Source organism: Brienomyrus brachyistius, chromosome 3 (genome assembly GCF_023856365.1).
Source record: "Brienomyrus brachyistius isolate T26 chromosome 3, BBRACH_0.4, whole genome shotgun sequence".
Lineage (NCBI taxonomy): Eukaryota > Metazoa > Chordata > Actinopteri > Osteoglossiformes > Mormyridae > Brienomyrus > Brienomyrus brachyistius.
In genome coordinates, this window is record NC_064535.1 from 2,860,846 (window position 1) to 2,879,995 (window position 19,150).

Consider the following 19,150-nt stretch of genomic DNA (forward strand, 5'->3'; position numbering starts at 1 on the left):
AGAGAATTTCTGGCTTGTGATTTTAAAAACAGCCCCAAGGCTGAGCTATAGGGCAGAAAAAAGGACTGATGATGTATAAAAGAGAGGCCTACTTTAGGTAGGAAGAAACGTTTTCCCAGTTTCAAAGTAGTGTTGTGTTAACCGGCAATGGGAAACTTTGTTCAGGTTGTACTATCAAAGGTGAGAGAACCATGTAGAATAGTTACACCTGTTACACTCCCAGGAAAAAGGATAAAATTTCATACCTCTGCTTGCCACTAGGTCTGTACCCTCAAGGGTCTGCCAATTGTACCCTTAGCTGTAGGTAACTGTACTTGTTGGCAGATGTATGAGGGTACAGACCTAGTGACAAGCAGCTGTATCAAATTTGATCCTTTTTTCTGAGAGTGTATATCAATGGTTTTTAATCCATCTATTCACCCATCCATTATCCATCCATCCATTCATCCATCCATCCATCCATGAGTGTGCTGAATCTGGAGCTTATTCCAGGAAACACGTGACGGGAAAGCTGAGCAGGATGTTAGTGTGTCTCGGGACACATACACACACATATACACACATACACCCGCATACACATTTACACGTTATGGGCAAATTTCAGTATCCAGTTCATCTAGGGTGTGTGTTTTCGGCACTGAAGGAAGCAGAGAACCTGGAGGAAACCCAGCTGAAGAAGGAGAGAACATGCAGACACGGCCTGTTTATCATATATCACATTGAGAGCACCTTTGCTGTTCATAGTATAATATATACATAATACACACACACACATTCAAAGCTTTAAGATCTTACAATCTGTGCTTACTGTCTCCTGTAAGATCATATCATATATAGAGAGAAGTGTTAAGGTCAGCACTTTAGGAAGGAGACAGTGGACAGAAATTTGCTCCAGTAAGCTATTACAACACAAAAAGTACATGGGTACCATCTCCTGGAAATAAGGATGTAGACACATATTAAAATGTGAACATGGTGCACATAACGAAACACGTGCCATTTCGCAATTTATTGTCTTGATAAAAATTACAGCTGTAAGTAAATCCCTATCATTGAAGGTAATTGGTTGTTAGCAGTATCTGCGTTTGATATTTAATATATAACATGTAAAACATGAAAGCAAGTGAAATCCATTGAGGAAAGAATATGCTTTATGCTAATATTTTAGGAACAGTAGAAATACCACAATTCCAAATGTTTAGAGATATACAAGCGAAAAACAGAGCACCTCATCTTGTATGTTACTTGTTTTTCTTGGAAAGGGGCCACGTTACGATTCCTTTAAATGTCACAAAAGTTAAAGAGGCTCCAAAAGCACCACCAATGACTGAGCGTTACTTTCTTCATGTTTCTCATACAGATGTGCGCGCTGGCGCTGGCTACGTCAGGCACATCCATGCCTTCGCCCCTCGACGCCCGTCATTTGCACAGCTGCCCTGTGTCTTTTATCGACATTATTTATTAACTCAATATCCATAAATACCTCTAAAGAGCATTATCTATATTTAACCCAAAAACCGGAAAAAAAACAACTAAGGAGATTACTTTTTATGTAATTTCAGAGGTAAACTCACAAGTTAAGTTAAATATTAAATCACGCATTCATTTATTTCCATAAATGGCTTCTCGAAAAAAAACGTTTTTAAGACGACTGAGTTTGTTTTAATTTCGTTTTGAAAATGCCTCCGATTTGTGCCTCACACAATGGACGCCCCCCGCTCGCCATCGCCCCCTAGCGGCAGTCGCCGCTCTCTCTTCAGTGGGTTGCGAAAGCTTATTATTGTGGAAAGTCCCGAGGAAATCCCCACACCGGGCCTTTCCGAAGACGGCGCAACCTTAAACTCTTGCTGCCTTAAACAAATGTCAGTTAATGGTGATCCGAGATGGAGGTAATAGCGCGGGCTTAATGGCGGTCTGGACTGGCTTCGGTGACATTGAGAAAAGCGGCGGCGGAGCTGTCTGAGATCTTTTGTGAGGATTGTTGCTGTTTCTCTCCGACATATTGCACAGGTAAGAGTTAACTTCCAGCCTCCGGTCTGCCGTTTAACGTCGAGAAATGGAGCCGGCGCTGACAGTCGCAGTATTTGGGTTTTATTGCCTTTAGGTTATATCCATTTAAAGGCTGTGCATGTAGCTACACGCCATATTTTACGGATCCATAGGTGTTAGCGCATTTACGGTGCGATAACGATTGTTGTGGGCGCCGCAGAGGGGGCTGTGTGCACCGGCCAGACAACAAAAGCCCACATTTCCTTATTGATTTCTGTAGGAGAGATCGCTACATAATGCAGGATTAAAGGCGTCCTGTGATACATGGTTGCTCTCGCCGTCCGTACAATGGAGTCCGCCGTCGCTTATTGTGTCATTCGTGCTATTGATGGTCTTTATTTTGTTATTGTTTATGATGGCCCAGAATAACCGCTCCGCCTAAGTGCCAACGCCTTTGAAGTATCCCCAAAAGCAGCCAAGACAGCCGTCACCTTTTCCCAAATAAAATGTTGCACAAGGTCTGCATTTTACACAAAAGAGGATGTTGGTATTTCCCCCCTCCCATGCAAAACGATGGATATGCTTGTGCTACTAGCTGCCGTTAAGCTTCCTTTTAGCAGATAAAAGCCTCATTTAGAAAATAAAAATGCTTCCAGTGAGTGACTACTGCGCTTTATGGTGACAAATGCCTTGGGTTAGAGGTAGCTTAACAGTACGTGGATGTATCTATTAATAGCTGTTGCCACCCTTCTGTTAAGATACAGGGCAGAAAAATCCCAGTTCTTGCTAGCTTTAGTTTCTGTTTATTTATTTATTTGTCTGTTGGTTTGTTGTCTCGCCTAAACGGTGCCGACTGCATAACATTATAACCCCCCCCCCTCACCCCCCGCGATGAGCAAGTTCCCACTTCGGAGAAGCTCCTGCTAGAGTTTTGCTGAATATTTTGTAATGAAGGCCGGGTTGGCCAGCGCTGGCCCCTTTGAGGAGGAAGCAGAACAAAAGACGAGCGACTTTCCTGGGCAGCAGCGCGCAAATCTCCGCTGAACTGTAGGCGCTCCCACGTCCATTAGGTGGCTTCCACCTGAACGCAGCTTCTCCTCTCATTATAGCATTGATTGAGTTGGGTGAATGAGTAGGCCCCCTGACAATTGTGGCTGGAATTCACCAAGTGTGGGGGGTGGTGGTGCGGGGGGTGTCAAGTGCTGTTATTTTGCTCATTGTGGTGGAGGTTATGGGGAAATTTTTTACTTAAAAAAAAAAAAAAAGCACAAAAGATCATGTTTTACTTCATACTTGCCTCTTTTCCACACGGCTGGCAGACAGAACCTCAACAGCAACTGTTAGCATCGCAGTCGCTTCATCGCCAGTCTCCGTTTTCCAGTTTCTGTAGGCCCTCGCGAACACGCTTGCCAGGAGAACACCATGTCCCAAGGCCCAAACTTCCTCCCCAAGTTCCTGTTCGTCAGTAACCTCCTGAAGGCCATGAAGATCCGCGAACGCGTCCCCACCGATGTGGTGAAGCCGTCGGCCAGCAACGGAGTCATCCACCACCTGCGCTCCATGCACCGGCACACGGTGGAGATGATCCGAATGGGTCACTTTCCGCAGGCTTTCCGCGAGGTGGTGCAGACCGCCGTGCTGGACCGGCCCATGCAGACCTCCCTGGAACTAGAGAAGAGGCTGAACTGGTGCCGGGAGGTGAAGAAGCTGGTGCCTCTGCGGACCAACGGTACGGCCGCCGCCTCTCCTCACAGCTGAGTTCGGCCTTACACATCTGCTAACACATCTCCTTACACATCTCCTTACACATGTCCTCACACAGTTATCCTATTATGGTCTTGGGGACTAATTCTATAGACTTGTTATTAGTTTATAAGGGTGGAAAAATAACTTGGGCTATGTATGACAAAGAAGGTTTGTAAATATATTTTAACTCGATATTTGGTCATGTTGCCCATTCCTGTATCGGTTGCCCACGGGGACCCTTTTTCTTTTTTGCATCGCCTTAATTTGGATGCAGGGGAAGAAATTACCCGTCTGTGGATGTAACCCTTGGGGGTGCCACTTTGCTCGTAGCGTGGATTCGGTATCAGTCAGTCCGTTACGGTAACAGAAAGCCTGTCTCTCTTTATTTTAGTGGGGTGTGTTTTTACAAGAATCAGTCGCTGAGTCAGTGGCGACACCGTGATTATTTAACCCATTGATGGATAAATTGGAACCAGGGCTGGTCAGACTTTCCCCAGCACTGCCTGTGCTGTGGAACTCTGCAGCTTCTAAGCCCCCAGTTTGCCTGCTTACCGTAATTATTGTAGTAGAGCGTCAGCGCTGTACTGTTATTCCTCACGGGACGATCCACAGTTTGTTTTGACAGTAGTGGGACATTCACAGGGTGGCATTAGGCTGCCAAGAAACGACCCCCGCCAGCATCTCAAAGGGCCACGAGGCTGCCGGCCCAGCTGACTCAGCCCCATCACCTTCTCTCATTACCGAAATGTTTTCATGGGTCCCCATATCATGCCTGTCTGCTGGATGGCTCTCTCTCATTCGTCGGAAAATCCAGAAACGTCATTTCAACCCCCTTCACTCACTGAAAATGCACTTCAGACGTGCTGTTGACTCACTCATTTCTGCCGAGGTCTTTACCGTACAGAGCCAAAGTTTTTTATTTTTTTTCTGTAGTGTGAGAATCAGAATGGCAGCCATCGCATGTCCCATGCGTAATCAGAGGTGAGGGCAACACTCATCCTAGCCCTTGGGGGTGGGGGTGTGTACTGCATGAAACACCCCAGACCCCCTGACCTGAAATCCCATCATGGGAGTGTGTCTCAGCTGATGGAAACACTCACGTTCCCGGATAACATGGAGGGAAAACACAAGCGAGGACCTGTTTGGGTACCAGAATATGAGCTGTAAAGTACCATTTTTCTGACTGTGCTCTTTATTGTTTTGTTTTTGTTCCAAATCTTCCCATGAAGGGACATGCCGGTAAAAGGCAGCGGGGCGTTTCATAAAATTTGTGAAATTTGAAAGAAAAAAAAAAGTATATATCCGGGATGTGACTTGATTTCCTGAGCCCTGGGTGTGGAATTTCCTCTTTGGTGACTGGACAGCCTGGCCTGTCATGCTGTGTGACTCTGTCGTCCTGTGTCACCCCAGCCTCGACTCTGACACAACCTCCTCGCTGACTAATGGGAACCATCGTCCTTGCACCGCGAAACATCAGGAAGGAAATCTGAGACAGGCAGGGTTTTACATTCGATCCCGGGTTGGGGTGGGGGGTGACAACAGTGACACACTTATTCATATCTGCGAGTATCTGGGCACGTCAAAAAGTGGGTATTTCCAACCCCCCCACGTGTGTCATATGGTATGTCCCTTTCGCCCTCCGGTTCGTCCTCACTGGCCCATTCAGACCACCTTGGCTCCACAGGACAAACTCCACATGGTTTTTAGCATTTAGAGTTCGGGAGGCGGGGAGGGGAGGTATTTTACATTCTTTGATTAGTTTACGGAGCCCTAAGTGACAGGAACCCATATGCTGGGCGGGTTTGGCACCAGCATCGGTTCCCCCGTGAGGCTCAGGCTGCCCTGTTGCCATTTGCTTTCAGAAGAGTGGAAGATTCCTTGAACTCATGAAAGACCTTTTTCTTCGTCATATCTTTCAGTTTTGGGTAGACTGTTCATCTCCTTTACATATTTGCACGGCGTGAAGTGCAGCTAAATGACAAGGTGAAGTGTTTTTTTTTATGTTTTCTTTCCGTGTTTCTTGTTACTTGAGGTTGGAAATCTTTTCTTTCCTTCTCTCATTCTTCACGTCCTTCCATCTTCCTCGCCAAATGGCATGATTAGCGTCATTTACACCGTTTATCTAAATCTAATGAAGTTTCAGCATTTTCTTGTACAATTTGACATTTAAATGTTGACTCTTACCCCCCCCCCCCCAAAAAGAAATGTATTCAGTTGGTGACGGAGTGAAAGGTTATTTGATTTTAGGTAGCCCCGCCCATTGTTGTTCTTGTCTTCTCACTCCTTCCATTCGCCCCTAGAGTGAGCAGCTAGGAGTGGCTTCCACAGTCCTACCCCCTCACAACAGGAAACATTAGTTTGGGGTGATTTCCCCACTCCCCTAACATCTGCCTCTGCCAGTGACAGGTGTCCTCACGCAACTGGGGGGTGCCTGATGGGTGCCTGACGGATGTATCCCCCCCCCAGCTTCAGGGCACAAGACTTTGAGTTAGAGGAGCTTCTGCCCCTCTTCATGCAGAAGTGCAGGATGGGAGAGACCGCTGTGATTTTTTAAAAAAGAGCTCAGAGGATTGCAGGGAAAATAATCATTCCACTAGGGCCAAGCCCCGCCCCTTTGGGAAAGTCCAGCACTAACGCATCGCTCTTCTGTCTCCGGGGAGACCAGGGGAAGTAAAGGTAGAGCGTCGGCCACCCAGTTATTAGTCAGAGAACCGCAACAGGGAAATTCCTCTGTTTCATACTCTGCTAAGAGTAAAGTACACTTAGATAATGTTTGATGAGATGGTGCTTGTTTTAGGTCGTCTGACAGCACATGGAGCTTCAGATCTTGGGGGTATTTTGTTCTGTGTACATGATTTTACTGTGCATTGGGACACCTAATCGGGCATGTAGCAGGCGCCTGTCTCATGGCTGAGGCGGGCAGCACCTGGACGGGTAGGATTCTCTAAATACTCGCGTACAGTCAGACCTCTGTCATCGCCACGGGCGGCGCCGGGCTCCTCCCATACCTCGCACGGCATGTTCTCTGCGATTGTTCACTCTACTGTAGTTGGGCTTTAGTTTAGTTTTTTTTTTTTCCTTTTTTGCTGATTAAGTGCCTCATGGTCGGAATTACGGCTGTTAACCAAACAGCTGATACGGCTTTCTGGAAATTCCCCGCCTTTCTCCTGATTGCCACTGCGCTCCCTGCAGGCAGCAGGCTGGGAATAATGTTGGGGGCTGCCCTGCCCAGGGCCGCGAGCTCCACCTACTGCCGCGTTCCAGCTTTAGTGTCAGTCACATTCTGCAAAAACTGCCCCCAGTCTCTGCCCCCCCCCCCCCCCCCATGTATCCACCCGCGGCTTTTTCTCTGTGTGCCGCCGGCTAAGGTGTGGGCCGACTGCTTTTTCTGACACTTAGGAAACTCAAAAGGCTGTTTTGCCATTGTCTGGTTGCAGGGGATGGGAACTGTCTTCTCCACGCCGCCTCCCAGTATATGCTGGGGGTCCAGGACACGGACCTGGTTCTGCGCAAGGCCCTCTACGGCGCCCTGAAGGAGACGGACACCCGGAGTTTCCGTCTGCGATTCCAGACAGAGCTGCTCCATTCCCAAGGCTTCACCCAGACGGGCCTTCGTTACAACACACTAGTGAGTCCCTGTGGGAGGCCACGTCCCCTTCCTCATCTCCCTGGTCCTGTCTGGGCCTGTGTGCTGAAGCCTCTGTTTGTACCTCCCCGCCCCAATTTAGAACTGGGAGGAGGAGTGGGAGAAGGTGGTGGAGATGGCCTCCTTGGAGACAAATCCTCACGGACTGCAGTATGGCTCCCTGGAGGACATTCACATCTTTGTACTCTGCAACATTCTTCGCCGGCCGATCATCGTCATCGCAGGTACCGCCCGGTCCAGATCGGCAAAACTCTTACGAGGCCATTTGACTCTCGGGCACCTGTCCTGTTTGCTGAATGCTTCCTGTCGCCCTCCACAGATCAGGTGGTCAGAAGCATGAAGTCGGGCACCTCCTTCTCCCCCCTAAACGTGGGAGGCATTTATCTCCCGTTGCACTGGCCCCCAGGGGAGTGCTACAAGTATCCCATAGTGCTCGGCTATGACTCCCAGCACTTTGCGCCACTCATAACGGTCCAGGACAGCGGTCCAGGTGGGTACAGCCCACGCTGCTGGGGAACTCATTTCTGGTGGTGAGTCCCAGCTTTCCAGATGCCCTGACGCACATCACTCCTCCTTCCGCAGAGATCCGAGCCATCCCACTGTGCCACCTGGGCCGGGGGGCCTTCGAGGACCTTAAGGTTCACTTCCTCATGGAGAAGGAGCAGCCACAGAAAGACAAGCTCCTGAAAGACTACCTGATACTGGTCGACATCCCAGTAAATGGTCCCAGTCCGGGTACGACACACATGATCAACGCTGCCAGGTACGCTCCCATTCACGGGCATCCACGGTGTGAAGGGCCTTTCGGCCGACTTCCTGAGGCATCACACCTGAATTTCCTTCCATGGAACCTGTGAGGGTTGAGGTCCATGCTCAGATCCAGTAATTCTCACTGACCTGTAGTTGGTTCCTCGTCCCTGCAGGCAGCAGGATTGGGCATTATGGGGCAGAGGCAGAGTGCGTGACGCGGGCCGTCTGCCTCGCGCTGACAGTGTCGTTCACCGGTCTCCACAGGTTAGACGAGAGCAACCTTCCTGAAGATATGAACCTGATGGAGGATTACCTGCAACTGGTCAACCATGAGTATAAGTGCTGGCAGGGGGACCAGGAGGTGGCGTGGGACGTACGACCACAGCAGGACACCCGCTTCTCCGTCTCGCAGCTGTCGCTTATCGAGATCCGCTGCGCTACACCCCGCTGTACCTTCTACATCTCTGTGGACACGCAGCCTCACTGCCACGAGTGCTTTGAGAAGCGGCGGGCTGAGCGGGCCCGAGAGGTGCCCCGGGCCATGCCACCTGCGCCGCACGCACCTGCTTCCCATTCGCCGCCTGCCGTAGCGCCCAGCCCCCGCTCGGCCCCGCCCACCGCGCCCAGCCTCAGTCTGTACAGCGAGACACATGCCATGAAGTGCAAGACGCCTGGTTGCCTCTTCACGCTGAGCGTGGAGCACGACGGCCTGTGCGAACACTGCCACAATGCCCAGCGGGCTGGCCGCCACGCTGGCTCTGACCGCTGCTCCCGCTGCCAGCAGGAGGCCTTCCGGATGCTCGACGGCCTGTGCGCCACCTGCCTGCAGAGGGCGGCCAAGGAGAGGGCGGAGCCTCAGCCGCAGGTGCCCGGCCCAGAGCGCCCCCCGGTGGACTGGCCGCCAATAGCTAACACGAACGAAACAGTGGTATCCAGGATCCAGAGGGAAGCGCCCCCTGTTGGCCGAAAGTGCAAGAGGCAGGACTGTGACTATTTCGGTACGGCCGAGCAATTGGGCTTCTGTTCCATTTGCTACGAGGATTATCAGATCAATCGTGAGTACCGTCCAGTCATGCTTATCGCTTTGGGTAGCACATTAAAATTGATCTGTGGCAGTAGAAAGGGCCTGTTAATAGGACTGGATTCTGACTTGATTTGAGGGTTGCTGGGGGCACTGGGTGTATTGGTGAATAACCAGTGGCTGTGGCGCTGGAGTGGAGGTAACTCTTTCGCTCTGGCCCGTCTTAGGGTCCGGCCCTGCGCCTACAGCCTCGAGACCATCACCCCCGCCCGCGCGCGCCTGCCTGGAAGCAGGCCTGAAGAACTCCTCCCAATGCCGCGGACCTTCCTGCGGAGCTGCGGGCCGTACAGTCTATGAAGGATACTGCAAGAAGTGCTTCGTCAAAGAGCAGGGCGTTCGGCTAGGGCAAGCTGGTACCCGCGTGTCCCAGTCACCCCCACTGGCTATGGTGAGTACCCTCCTTGCAGTACACCCTCCTATCCATCAGGGGTCACTACATTTTTTCACCTCACTTCACACAGTTTCATCGCTGCACCTCTTTTGCCACGTCTAAAGCTGGCTTCTCATTTGGCATTTTTATGGTCCACACCACTTTTGTGTTGCCTTCCACGCCACGCGGGTGCTATGTGCTGACTGACGGAGCCTCCTTGCTCGTTGTAGAGAGCCGCGCAGCCCAGAGCGACCCTGAAGCCGGCACGCTGCAGTCGAAGCGGCTGCAGGAACTCCCACCCAGGCTGGGCGGAGCTATGCTCCGAGTGCCAGGCCCGTGGCCGCTGGGAGGGCCACCGGGGTCACGGACACGAGGAGGTCGCTAAGCAGCGCTGTCGGACGCAGTGGTGCGAGCACTACGCCAACCAGGAGAAGGACGGCTACTGTAACGAGTGCAGCTACTTCCTAAAGCACCCCCGGGGCCCTGAGGGGTTCCGCCGTGTCCAGGACAGCCGGTCCACACGCTAATGCTCCCCGCCAGCCTCAACCCCGATGGGGCTCTGTGGGTGCCGAGTCCTTAGCGTCCGTCTCCCGTGCTCTGCAACACGGACGGTTATGACTTCTGTAAAAATACATCACATCGTGACCAAAGTTCACTTTTCACCAGTGGAAAAGGTGTTTCCAGTGCCAAAACCAGGGGTCCTTTGTCCGGGTGGTCCGAGGCCGCTCTGTCCAGGGTCCTCTGACATCCCGCCAAGGAGCGTGGAAGGGACCAGCAGCCGGACTGTCTCCTCTAGTTAGGACGATGGTGCTAACCTCGCTAAAACACTCACGCTCAACACGGAACCTGCCATGCCAGGATCTAGGAACCATAGAGTCACACCGCTGTCGCTGTCCTCGTGGCTGTCCGCTAACCCGTAACGCCGGGCTCTGTGATGTGCAGGGTCACAGCACTGCTGTTGTCCGCATAGCTGTCCGCTAACTCTAACCCGCAGCGCTTGAAGTCCGTGTGTTTCCCTCCGCGGCCGTGTGTGCGATCAGTGGCCCAGCTGTGAAACGTCTGTTAGCCAATGGGCTGGTCTGTTAACCAGCGGTCACCCAACAAGCCTTTTCAGTGCCGATCGGGAACGTAAGCATTCAGCAACATGCAGGAGACCACGAATGTGGCGACGTCCTGTCTTGACAAGTAGGAAAATGGGAAAGATTACACCTTTTGATGGAATCTATAAAATACCATTTAACATGCCATCATTTTTATGTTCCGACTGTTGTTATTCCCAACGTCATAATATTTTGATTGCATTTAGGGAATTTCCCATATAAGAATAAAAACACCGTAATCCAAAAGGACAGTCCTTGGTAAAATCCCCGGAGTATTTGATGCTGTATTTATGCTGGAGAGAGAGACAGAGAGATAGAGAGAGAGAGTGAGCACTCAGTTGGAAGGGAAAACGCACCCGATAGTTTAAATAGATTGGCTTCTCCCCCCTACGCCTTTCTACTTACCCCCTTTGTTTCCGCCTTGATTTGCCTCGTACGTCTCCACTTCCTTCCGTTTCACACTCTTAAAAATGCACAACTGACATTTTTTCTTTTTCCATTTTTATTTCTGCTTCACCCATGTACGCGTTTTTAATATATATATATAATTTTTTTTGAGTTACGCTTACTGAGGCGACACTGAGCATGTACGTGAGGATTTGTGGGAGATCATAGGCAGGTTTAGGCGAGTTTGTGTAAAGTAAGTTATCTCTGGAGAATAAAAAGTACCTTGTTGTTGGCTTGTCCAGTTTTGTTGTGTAGTGGGTGATTAACTTGATGGAAGCCTGTATACAGAATTACACACGGGGGCCGTCCTCCATCTTGTACAGATGTTTAAGACCTTTCTGTGTCCTGGGTGTGAATGCAGTTCATCCGATTGCAATATTGCACAGCTCTAATATAAGCTGTTCTGGAATTTTGGGTTGGTATCGGGGTGCAACTGAACGTAACATTCCGCGAATAGACAAAATTAGGAGAGCAGTCATTTCCTTACAATGTATTTTAATTGTATTGCTGGAAGAACTGTTTTTTTTGTTTGTTTTTTGGTATTTATTCATTTAAAAAAATTAGTAATTCGCCACTTTATTTATATAATCTCAAATAAATTATTTTTAATAATACGTGTGCGATTCGTTGATCTTTGTTTCGATCTCACCTGTTTGGAAAAATGTGCATGACGTGCTTTCCTGTTGCACGCCGGGGCCGTTTCCATGGGAACGGCTTCTGCGTCGCCGCAGGCGCGACCCGGCGGCGTGCCAGAGATGTGCTCGATGGCTTATCAAAGAAACTTCGCAAGTGAGAGATGGAGCTGGGTTTTTTTATATCGGTGCCTATAATACCAGGGAACTCTTGGCCTCCCCTGTTGTTAATCTGTAAAATGATATGTATTATTTACTAAGATTAAGGTGAGCTTGTGGTCTTATGATTATAATTGCTGTACTACAAGAACCTCACTTCCTGTACCTGAGACATGGTTCTTGTTTTACGAGGGTGTGATACAATAATTGTATGTAACTGTAAAATGTGCTGAATGTATCTCAACAAGCCCATTAAACCAGCTTGTGTGCTTCAGAGCAGTGGTAATTTTAACACCGACTGTTTATGTGAGTTTTGCTGGATGCTGCCGACCCTGTCATGCAGAAGCATTGGCCTTAAACGTACAGTATGTTTTAACTGAAAGTGACGTGCAGGTAACTGGTTTTAATGCCACATTACAACAGAGCGACTTGTATCATGGACGATCCTGTTTTTTAACTTCTGGCGCAGATTTCTAGAATTTTGACCAGCTTTTGAATTTGCAGTGTTCGGTCGGACTTCAAAAACTCTTTGGGCAGCTTCGACCAATCAAATGCTTTCATCGGTCAGCTGATCTCACAGGCAATCTGTGATTGGCTGGAAGCGAAGGCAGCGCATTCTGAGCATAGTCTCTTCTTCTAACAACATGCATTTCTTGTTAAAGGAAACTGCGTTCAAAGTAGGTCACCGGGCTGTTGCGGCGGTGGGCTTGTTTTAGGGTTTATATGTGCACGTTTTGAGAGCCGATACCGCGGCAGAATTCCCTTTCCTTTTTTTGTAACAAGACAGACAGATAAGCCCCTTCAGCACGAGTGGGCTATGCCTTTTTCTTTTTTTTGTGGGACATTTTTGACATTTTCACCTTTACTTTTTTGCATATTTTTTGCTTCCCCGGCGATGTGATTCTGAGAGACCGCCCACTCCTTAAGCTCCGCCGCCCACGGACCCAGTTCTCACCCAAAAAAAGCCCTTTTTGTCATGATGCAACCAACCCCCCCCCATCTCTGAATCACACATAAAGGAAACTTTCCCTGGGCAGCGGCACCGTCTCGAGGCGATATTTGTGGCGGGCAAGTGGTGACATTTGTGCATTGCGGGGGTGCGCCGCTTTTGGTGGGATGGCGGATCTGGGGGTCCTCCCAAAATAGCCGTGTCGTCCGCAGTGGTTCTCACACAAAGCCTCCGGCCCTGGGGATGGACACCGCGCTCAGGGCAAGAGGAACCGTTACGCGTCATATTTCTTTCTTTTTTTCTTAAAGCACATACCCTCCAGCCCAGATAGAAATGAGTCTAATTAGGGAGTTTTTAAGTTGCATCGTTGACACATATACGTTAGCGCTATGAGTCACGCCGGCTGGCCCGAGCGACCTAATGAAAACCCTCGGCTTACGAGCTCTCTGACGTCAAGTGCCAGAGCTTCACAAATTAATCAGACTGGTAGCTAATTCCGCCATCCAGGTACGACCATCGCGGCGCTTATAAATTATTACATCAGTGTGAACTTCGGAAGACGCAGGAAGCCGGCCATCCCCCCACCACGGTGGTTTTCAGCAGGTGGCTCAATGAGGATGTTGTGGTCTGGTGTTTTTTTCTCGCTGTTTTACAACGGTGACATGACTTAAAAGGCCCTTTAAACGGCCAGCTGCAGCAGGTCGGTGCCTGACCCATGGTTCCTTCATGCAAATGACTGGAACGTGCCCTTTAGCGATAGCCGCTAAATGTTAGCCATGCTACATCCAGTCGCTGAACCAGCAGCAATGCTTCTTGTTTCCTCGTGTGTCTCACGTGATATTACGTCATTTATCGGTGGCACCGCGGTACCATGACTGCCAGGTCAGGATAGCCTGAGTCCTGTAGGTCTTTGCTGATTAGCACCATGCTATTCCAGCTGAGGTGATGTAAACTAAACGCCGACCAGTGTGTATAGATGTCTTTATTGATCCCAAAGTTGCATGGGTGTCATGAATCAGGGTGGAGCATCCATCAACATTTAAGATTAACACTCCGGGCTGTAAAGCGGTAGGAAGAAAATCCAACACACAGTCACCCCTCCCTCGGCGACGGGCGTTGGGGTCCTCTGAACATGCACCGTTATGTCTGCTGTCTGTCTTTCCAGGTGCACGACTCCCACCAGCTCTGAAGCTGCTGAGATCTCTTTCGATTCAATGGCCTGAATCACAGACTCGCCTTTCAAGGTATTTCACTGTTGAAGTGGACATTCCCCGTCCTGCACATCGGACCATTCCAGGAGCAGACAGTTTGGCCATGAAAGTTCAGCTGTGAACGTTTTATTGGCTAGCAGTACATGTGCAGAAAAATGAAATGTACACATTGTTAAAGTTTTTAAGGTAACGCAAGGCTGGGAAATGGTCACCTATAATCTCTTGAAAACTATCATGATGAAGAGGGCAGATAAGATGTGGATAAGAAGCTTTATCAGAGGTGCTTTCCATCACCAGCTGCTCTAGTGAGACACTCAGATCGAAGACCGTACATTACAAGCCTACAGCTAGTAACCGCCCATTTATGATGAAAAGCTCTTTTGTAAAAACTAACATTTGCAACCACCTATCCTTCTGGCCAATTCACTCTGGTTTAGGTGCCATGTGACCAAGGTAAGGTTACACAACTGACATGCGGGAAAATGCATAGATTCGTTCCTTGTTGGCAATGAAAATGTTAAAGATTCAGTAAAAATTGCAGTCTGACGTTTGGAAAATTATGAACAGGATATTTCAACAAATCAGATACCCAAAGCCTGTATGTATGTATGCTGTATGACAATATTACCTCACCATAAGACAATTAAGACATTCTAGTAATTATTTATTAATGTCAATATGAAAGTATCTTATCTCATTTTTATTATTTTATCAATATAATTTGCAGTATCCAAATGCTTATGCAGTACAGGGTTTTTGGAGTATGTTCATATTAACTATTTTCCTGTAGCCTAATTTCTGAACGCAGTAATACAAATACCTCTGTAAGAGAGCATCCATCTGTCCATCCATCCTTCCGTCCATCCAATCGTCTTTTGACTGCTTATTCTGCACAGAGTCACAGGACCACTGGAGAGCACTGCACTGACGGCGACAGGTTAATATTCTTCCGTCGTCATTTCAGAAAGAGAACCATGTTCTGCTTCATCTTTCATTCTGTAGAAACAAATGCCTTCATTGATGGTTTTGTAGAAATTTTAGAATGAATTGGTGGAGTATTCAGTCGCCACAAATAAAATCCATCATTTCTGAAAGAGGAAGCTGGCTGAAACATGTTTTTTTCTTGTCTATAAGCATTTTATTTCGCAACAGGTCAAAGTTCCTGTTCTTTCTTTAACATTAGGGCTTTCCACCCAGTGGGACATCAGATCTGCCTGGCAACACCGAAGATTGTTCTAATGGTTCATCACATGTGAACAAAATGACACCTAATTTAACTGTGTCCCTGTGAAATGACACCTGACTTAACTGTGTCCCTGTGAAATGACATCTGACTTAACTGTGTCCCTGTGAAATGACACCTGACTTAACTGTGTCCCTGTGAAATGACACCTGACTTAACTGTCCCCATGTTTCATGCATGATTTGATGAAATGCAAAGAATTTCAAGTTGACAGCCAGCAAAATTGTACTAAATTACAGATGCATCGCATAAAATAGGCTGGGTAGATACTCAACATATGAATACGTGCCATATTTTAAAAGCAGGTACAGAAAGCCAGCTGAGAGAAGTGAAACTCTGTTTTGTTGGAACAGTTCTGCTCACTGGGCTCAGTGGCTGTGGTCCCGTGAAGGTTCTTATGGGAACACTTTGCAGGTTCCTGTAACACCTACAATAGAGCACTTTTAGTATGGACTGTGGTGACTGCCTTGTGGGATGTACTTCATTCACAAAACTAGTTTGCTAAGGAATAGAAACCTAGATGATCCACTTTCCATATTATACAATTATAATACAGACTTGCAAAAGACCATTGACAACACAATCAAACTGAATATAATTCAACAATAAAGTGAGTCAACAAGCATGCAATTCAAATATTAATAGTTGGGTAAAACTGACTAGTAAATGTAGGCTATAAAATGACAACTAGGTCATGCTTTCAAAGCACCTACAGGCTCTTGTTCTTAGACTGGGACGTTTCAGATAATGAGCTGTCAGTAGACTGAGGGAAATGTCTCAACATTCCAAAAAGCTTTCAAGAACATTGGAAACCACCTCAATTTCAAATCCTGGGGTCAGCGCCCCTCCAAACGATAAGCTCACACCTGCTGACAGAGCTTCTACGGAAGGGAGGAACAATAGCAGCAAGAGAGGTGCAAAAACGAGAATATTTTCAGATGCCGCGTTTCAGAAACTTGGTACACATTTTAGACACATTTTTTTATAAGTGAGGCTGCCTCCCCAATCCACCGACTCTGATTCTTATCAGAGGTGACATTTCAAAGAGCAAAACCGAAAGCCTGTCACGTGCGTATGACACAGAAGAAGGTCAGAAAGGGCACACTGACAATTTGCATGTCGGTATTCAAATGGTAGCTGTCAGTCAGAACCGTGTACTGACTCATTTTTGGAAAAGTATACACGGGATAGATCCCGTAAATCTCGCCCATTTTCTTGCTCGGCGCGCCCCGTAAATTTGTACAGCGGGGGGGTTGTCCCTTGTTGAAGGGCACAGGAGATGTCCCGCCACAGAAAGATCTCCAGTGAGCCAGGAGATGCCCCCCCATCCCCCAGCTAACACCGGGCCAGGGGCAGGTACGACACTCCCAAAGTCTCCCTGTCTCACTGGTGCACGTAAGTGAAAGTAAAAGTCACAGGAATTCTTACAGGTTTTTGCCTTAAAACTCCAAAGTAGTAAAGTACCAAGGTAGTGAGTCTGTCCCATTTCGGAGTTTTCGCTGCACGGACTCCACCGTGTTTCCATAGCTGATGTCATGCGGCCAGGCGCTGTTTTTAATAGTTTCGTTTTATTCGCGTTTCAGGTCATGACATAAACAAATTCAATGTGCTTAAGTGTGACATGCATGAACCACAAAATAGTATGACCAAATAAAAAATACAGATAGTATGAGTAAGTAGTTACTGGCAATCGCGTTTTCTTTCCACGTGTGGGGTCCACATTTCTATTTAATACGTAGATCACAAGTTTTTATTGGTACAAATAAAACTACCACTGTTTCTTAATTCTTCATAAGGCAAAGTTATTTCCAAGTATGTTCCTAGTGCGATTAATCGGTGATGTGCTGAGATCAGTGTGTTTAGTGTTTTAATAGTAGAGCAGTAACTTGCGTTTTTGGCAGCGTTTCAGGGGAAATTACTACAGGAAAAGTGGAGAGGTTATTTTTTTAATGATGACGAGTTTCAAACGCTGAGATCACCAAATGACATAAAATTCGAAATGTAATAGGTTACTATGCAGTTACATGCAAAAAGAGAACAATGTGGTGCGGCTGGATGGAAACATGGCGGCGCTCCTCTGACGCCACACGTCGCCATAGTGAAGAGGCAAACATACGCATAACATGCGGACGGACTGTTTAAAAGGTCGCATTTCACCCAGGCCAGCCACCTGGTCATGACATCAGTTTTGGGGGGCTTTTAATCAGTCCATTTGGACTGAACTGCATTTAACTGGAATTCATTTACCTAATGTGGACATGTTAAAATGTAAATGTAATGTCATTTATATATACACACCGTCAGATTTAAACCTCTCTTTGGATCTAGTCCAAATAGGTGGCCCATGCGTCCACTTTATCCCGAAATTAATGACGGTACATAGATGTGTCTTGATACCTAATTCAGCTGCACACGGTAGTTATATTTAGTCAAACCCTGCGTCTTGTATAAGATAAATCTTCGTTTATTGCGGCATGAATTGTTTATTGAAGGATACTCTCATATTTAAATTTGGTCCGCATTATCCAGAAACTTTATCAAGCGACTTAGAAAATCTATTGAGGAATATTGTAACTTGGTTACTTCCGGGTTCATCATATTTGTGCAACGACTGCCACCTAGCGGATGTAACAAGCAGACACGCTACCTACCGGCGGAAGCTGAAGTAACCGACCCAGTCTTGTTCACGTGCTGGTACCGATCCCCACATCGTCGTCTCTTTTATGACGTGTGTGCCACCGTTTTTTGTCAGCAACACTGCATATTCTCTGCTGCTCTGGGCAACTTTAGTATTGGAAACCATGGGTCCTGGCATTCATGTGGGTGTTACTTTGTCACGTGCCCCTTACCTAAACATTGCTGCGGACCAAGTACCCCACTTCATGGCTAAGCTATTCCCCGATGGCAGTGGCCTCTTTCAGCAGGATAATGCGCCCTGTCACACTGCAACAGAATGTTCAGGTAAGGTTTGAGGAACATGGAATAGTGTTCGAGGTGTTGATTTGGCCACAAAATTCCGCAGATCTCAATCCGATCCATTGAGCCCCCACCTCACAGCTTACAGGACATAAAGGATCTGCTGCCAATATCTTGGTGTCTTGGATGCCTCTGTATTCATGTGCAATTTATTTATGCGTTTTCTTTCTGTGCATATTTGCCCGTGGGCCTATATATATATCAGATTATATTTTGCGCGCACGCATGCGTGCGTCTGCGTCTGTTTGCAGCACTATGCGTGCATATTGTGTGTGTATGGATGTGTGCAAGTAAGCAGTAATATGTATTTCACGTTTTTCTGTGTGCATTGTAAGTGGCAGTATGCAGTTTTTATTTGCACATTTATTTACTCCTGTATATGCATTTATAAGTAGCAATATATATTTTGTGTGGACATTTGTCTACACGCGTGTATGCAAGTATGTACTTGTATGCTGCTTTATCAATGTGTATTTTGTGCGTGAAAAGCATCTATACAAGTAGCAGTATGTGCAGCCATGGCCATAAATGTATGCATCCCTGTGCTCCCTTCAGAAAATGCACCACTGCTCACTGAAAACTGTCGCAATTACAAGTCCTTCAGTATCGACGAGTCCATGTACTTTCGTTTGCAATGAAATGACACAGTAAAGCAGAGAAAAAAGACACAGTTACTCCCAGAAGTGTACTGGCTTGCTCGAGTAAGTTTTGTCAAACTCCGGTCTGGCTTTATTACCTCTGTGTCACCAGTGGCATCATGTGTTGCTGCGTCAGTATGCATTATGTGCATGATTCTGAAAGCATGTTTGCATGCTAGTAATAGTATGTATTTCCTGTGTACTTGTGTAAGT

General features: G+C 47.6%; 1 protein-coding gene and 1 long non-coding RNA gene across 2 annotated transcripts; both read left to right on the forward strand.

Annotated features, from left to right (window-relative positions):
* The first annotated feature begins 1,759 nt into the window (after window positions 1-1,759).
* Window positions 1,760-12,212, forward strand: tnfaip3 (tumor necrosis factor, alpha-induced protein 3). Its single transcript, XM_049008707.1, has 9 exons — window positions 1,760-2,010; window positions 3,371-3,718; window positions 7,173-7,363; window positions 7,464-7,605; window positions 7,701-7,871; window positions 7,964-8,144; window positions 8,396-9,186; window positions 9,380-9,600; window positions 9,813-12,212. Exons 2-9 carry the CDS (start codon window positions 3,412-3,414, stop codon window positions 10,107-10,109), a joined length of 2,301 nt encoding a protein of 766 aa, XP_048864664.1. The 5' UTR covers window positions 1,760-2,010; window positions 3,371-3,411; the 3' UTR covers window positions 10,110-12,212.
* Window positions 12,213-14,345: 2,133 nt separating this feature from the next.
* LOC125739045 (uncharacterized) lies at window positions 14,346-15,812 on the forward strand. The gene is made up of 3 exons (XR_007397016.1): window positions 14,346-14,533; window positions 14,977-15,017; window positions 15,264-15,812. It is a non-coding gene; the product is annotated as an uncharacterized LOC125739045 (long non-coding RNA).
* Window positions 15,813-19,150: the final 3,338 nt, after the last annotated feature.

Bases quoted from the DNA above. Each gene is read 5' to 3' on its own strand.
- tnfaip3 (XM_049008707.1), top strand. From the start codon at position 3,412: ATGTCCCAAGGCCCAAACTTCCTCCCCAAGTTCCTGTTCGTCAGTAAC. The intron at 8,145-8,395 runs GTACGCTCCCAT...CGGTCTCCACAG, and splicing joins CACATGATCAACGCTGCCAG to GTTAGACGAGAGCAACCTTC. The intron at 9,187-9,379 runs GTGAGTACCGTC...GGCCCGTCTTAG, and splicing joins CGAGGATTATCAGATCAATC to GGTCCGGCCCTGCGCCTACA.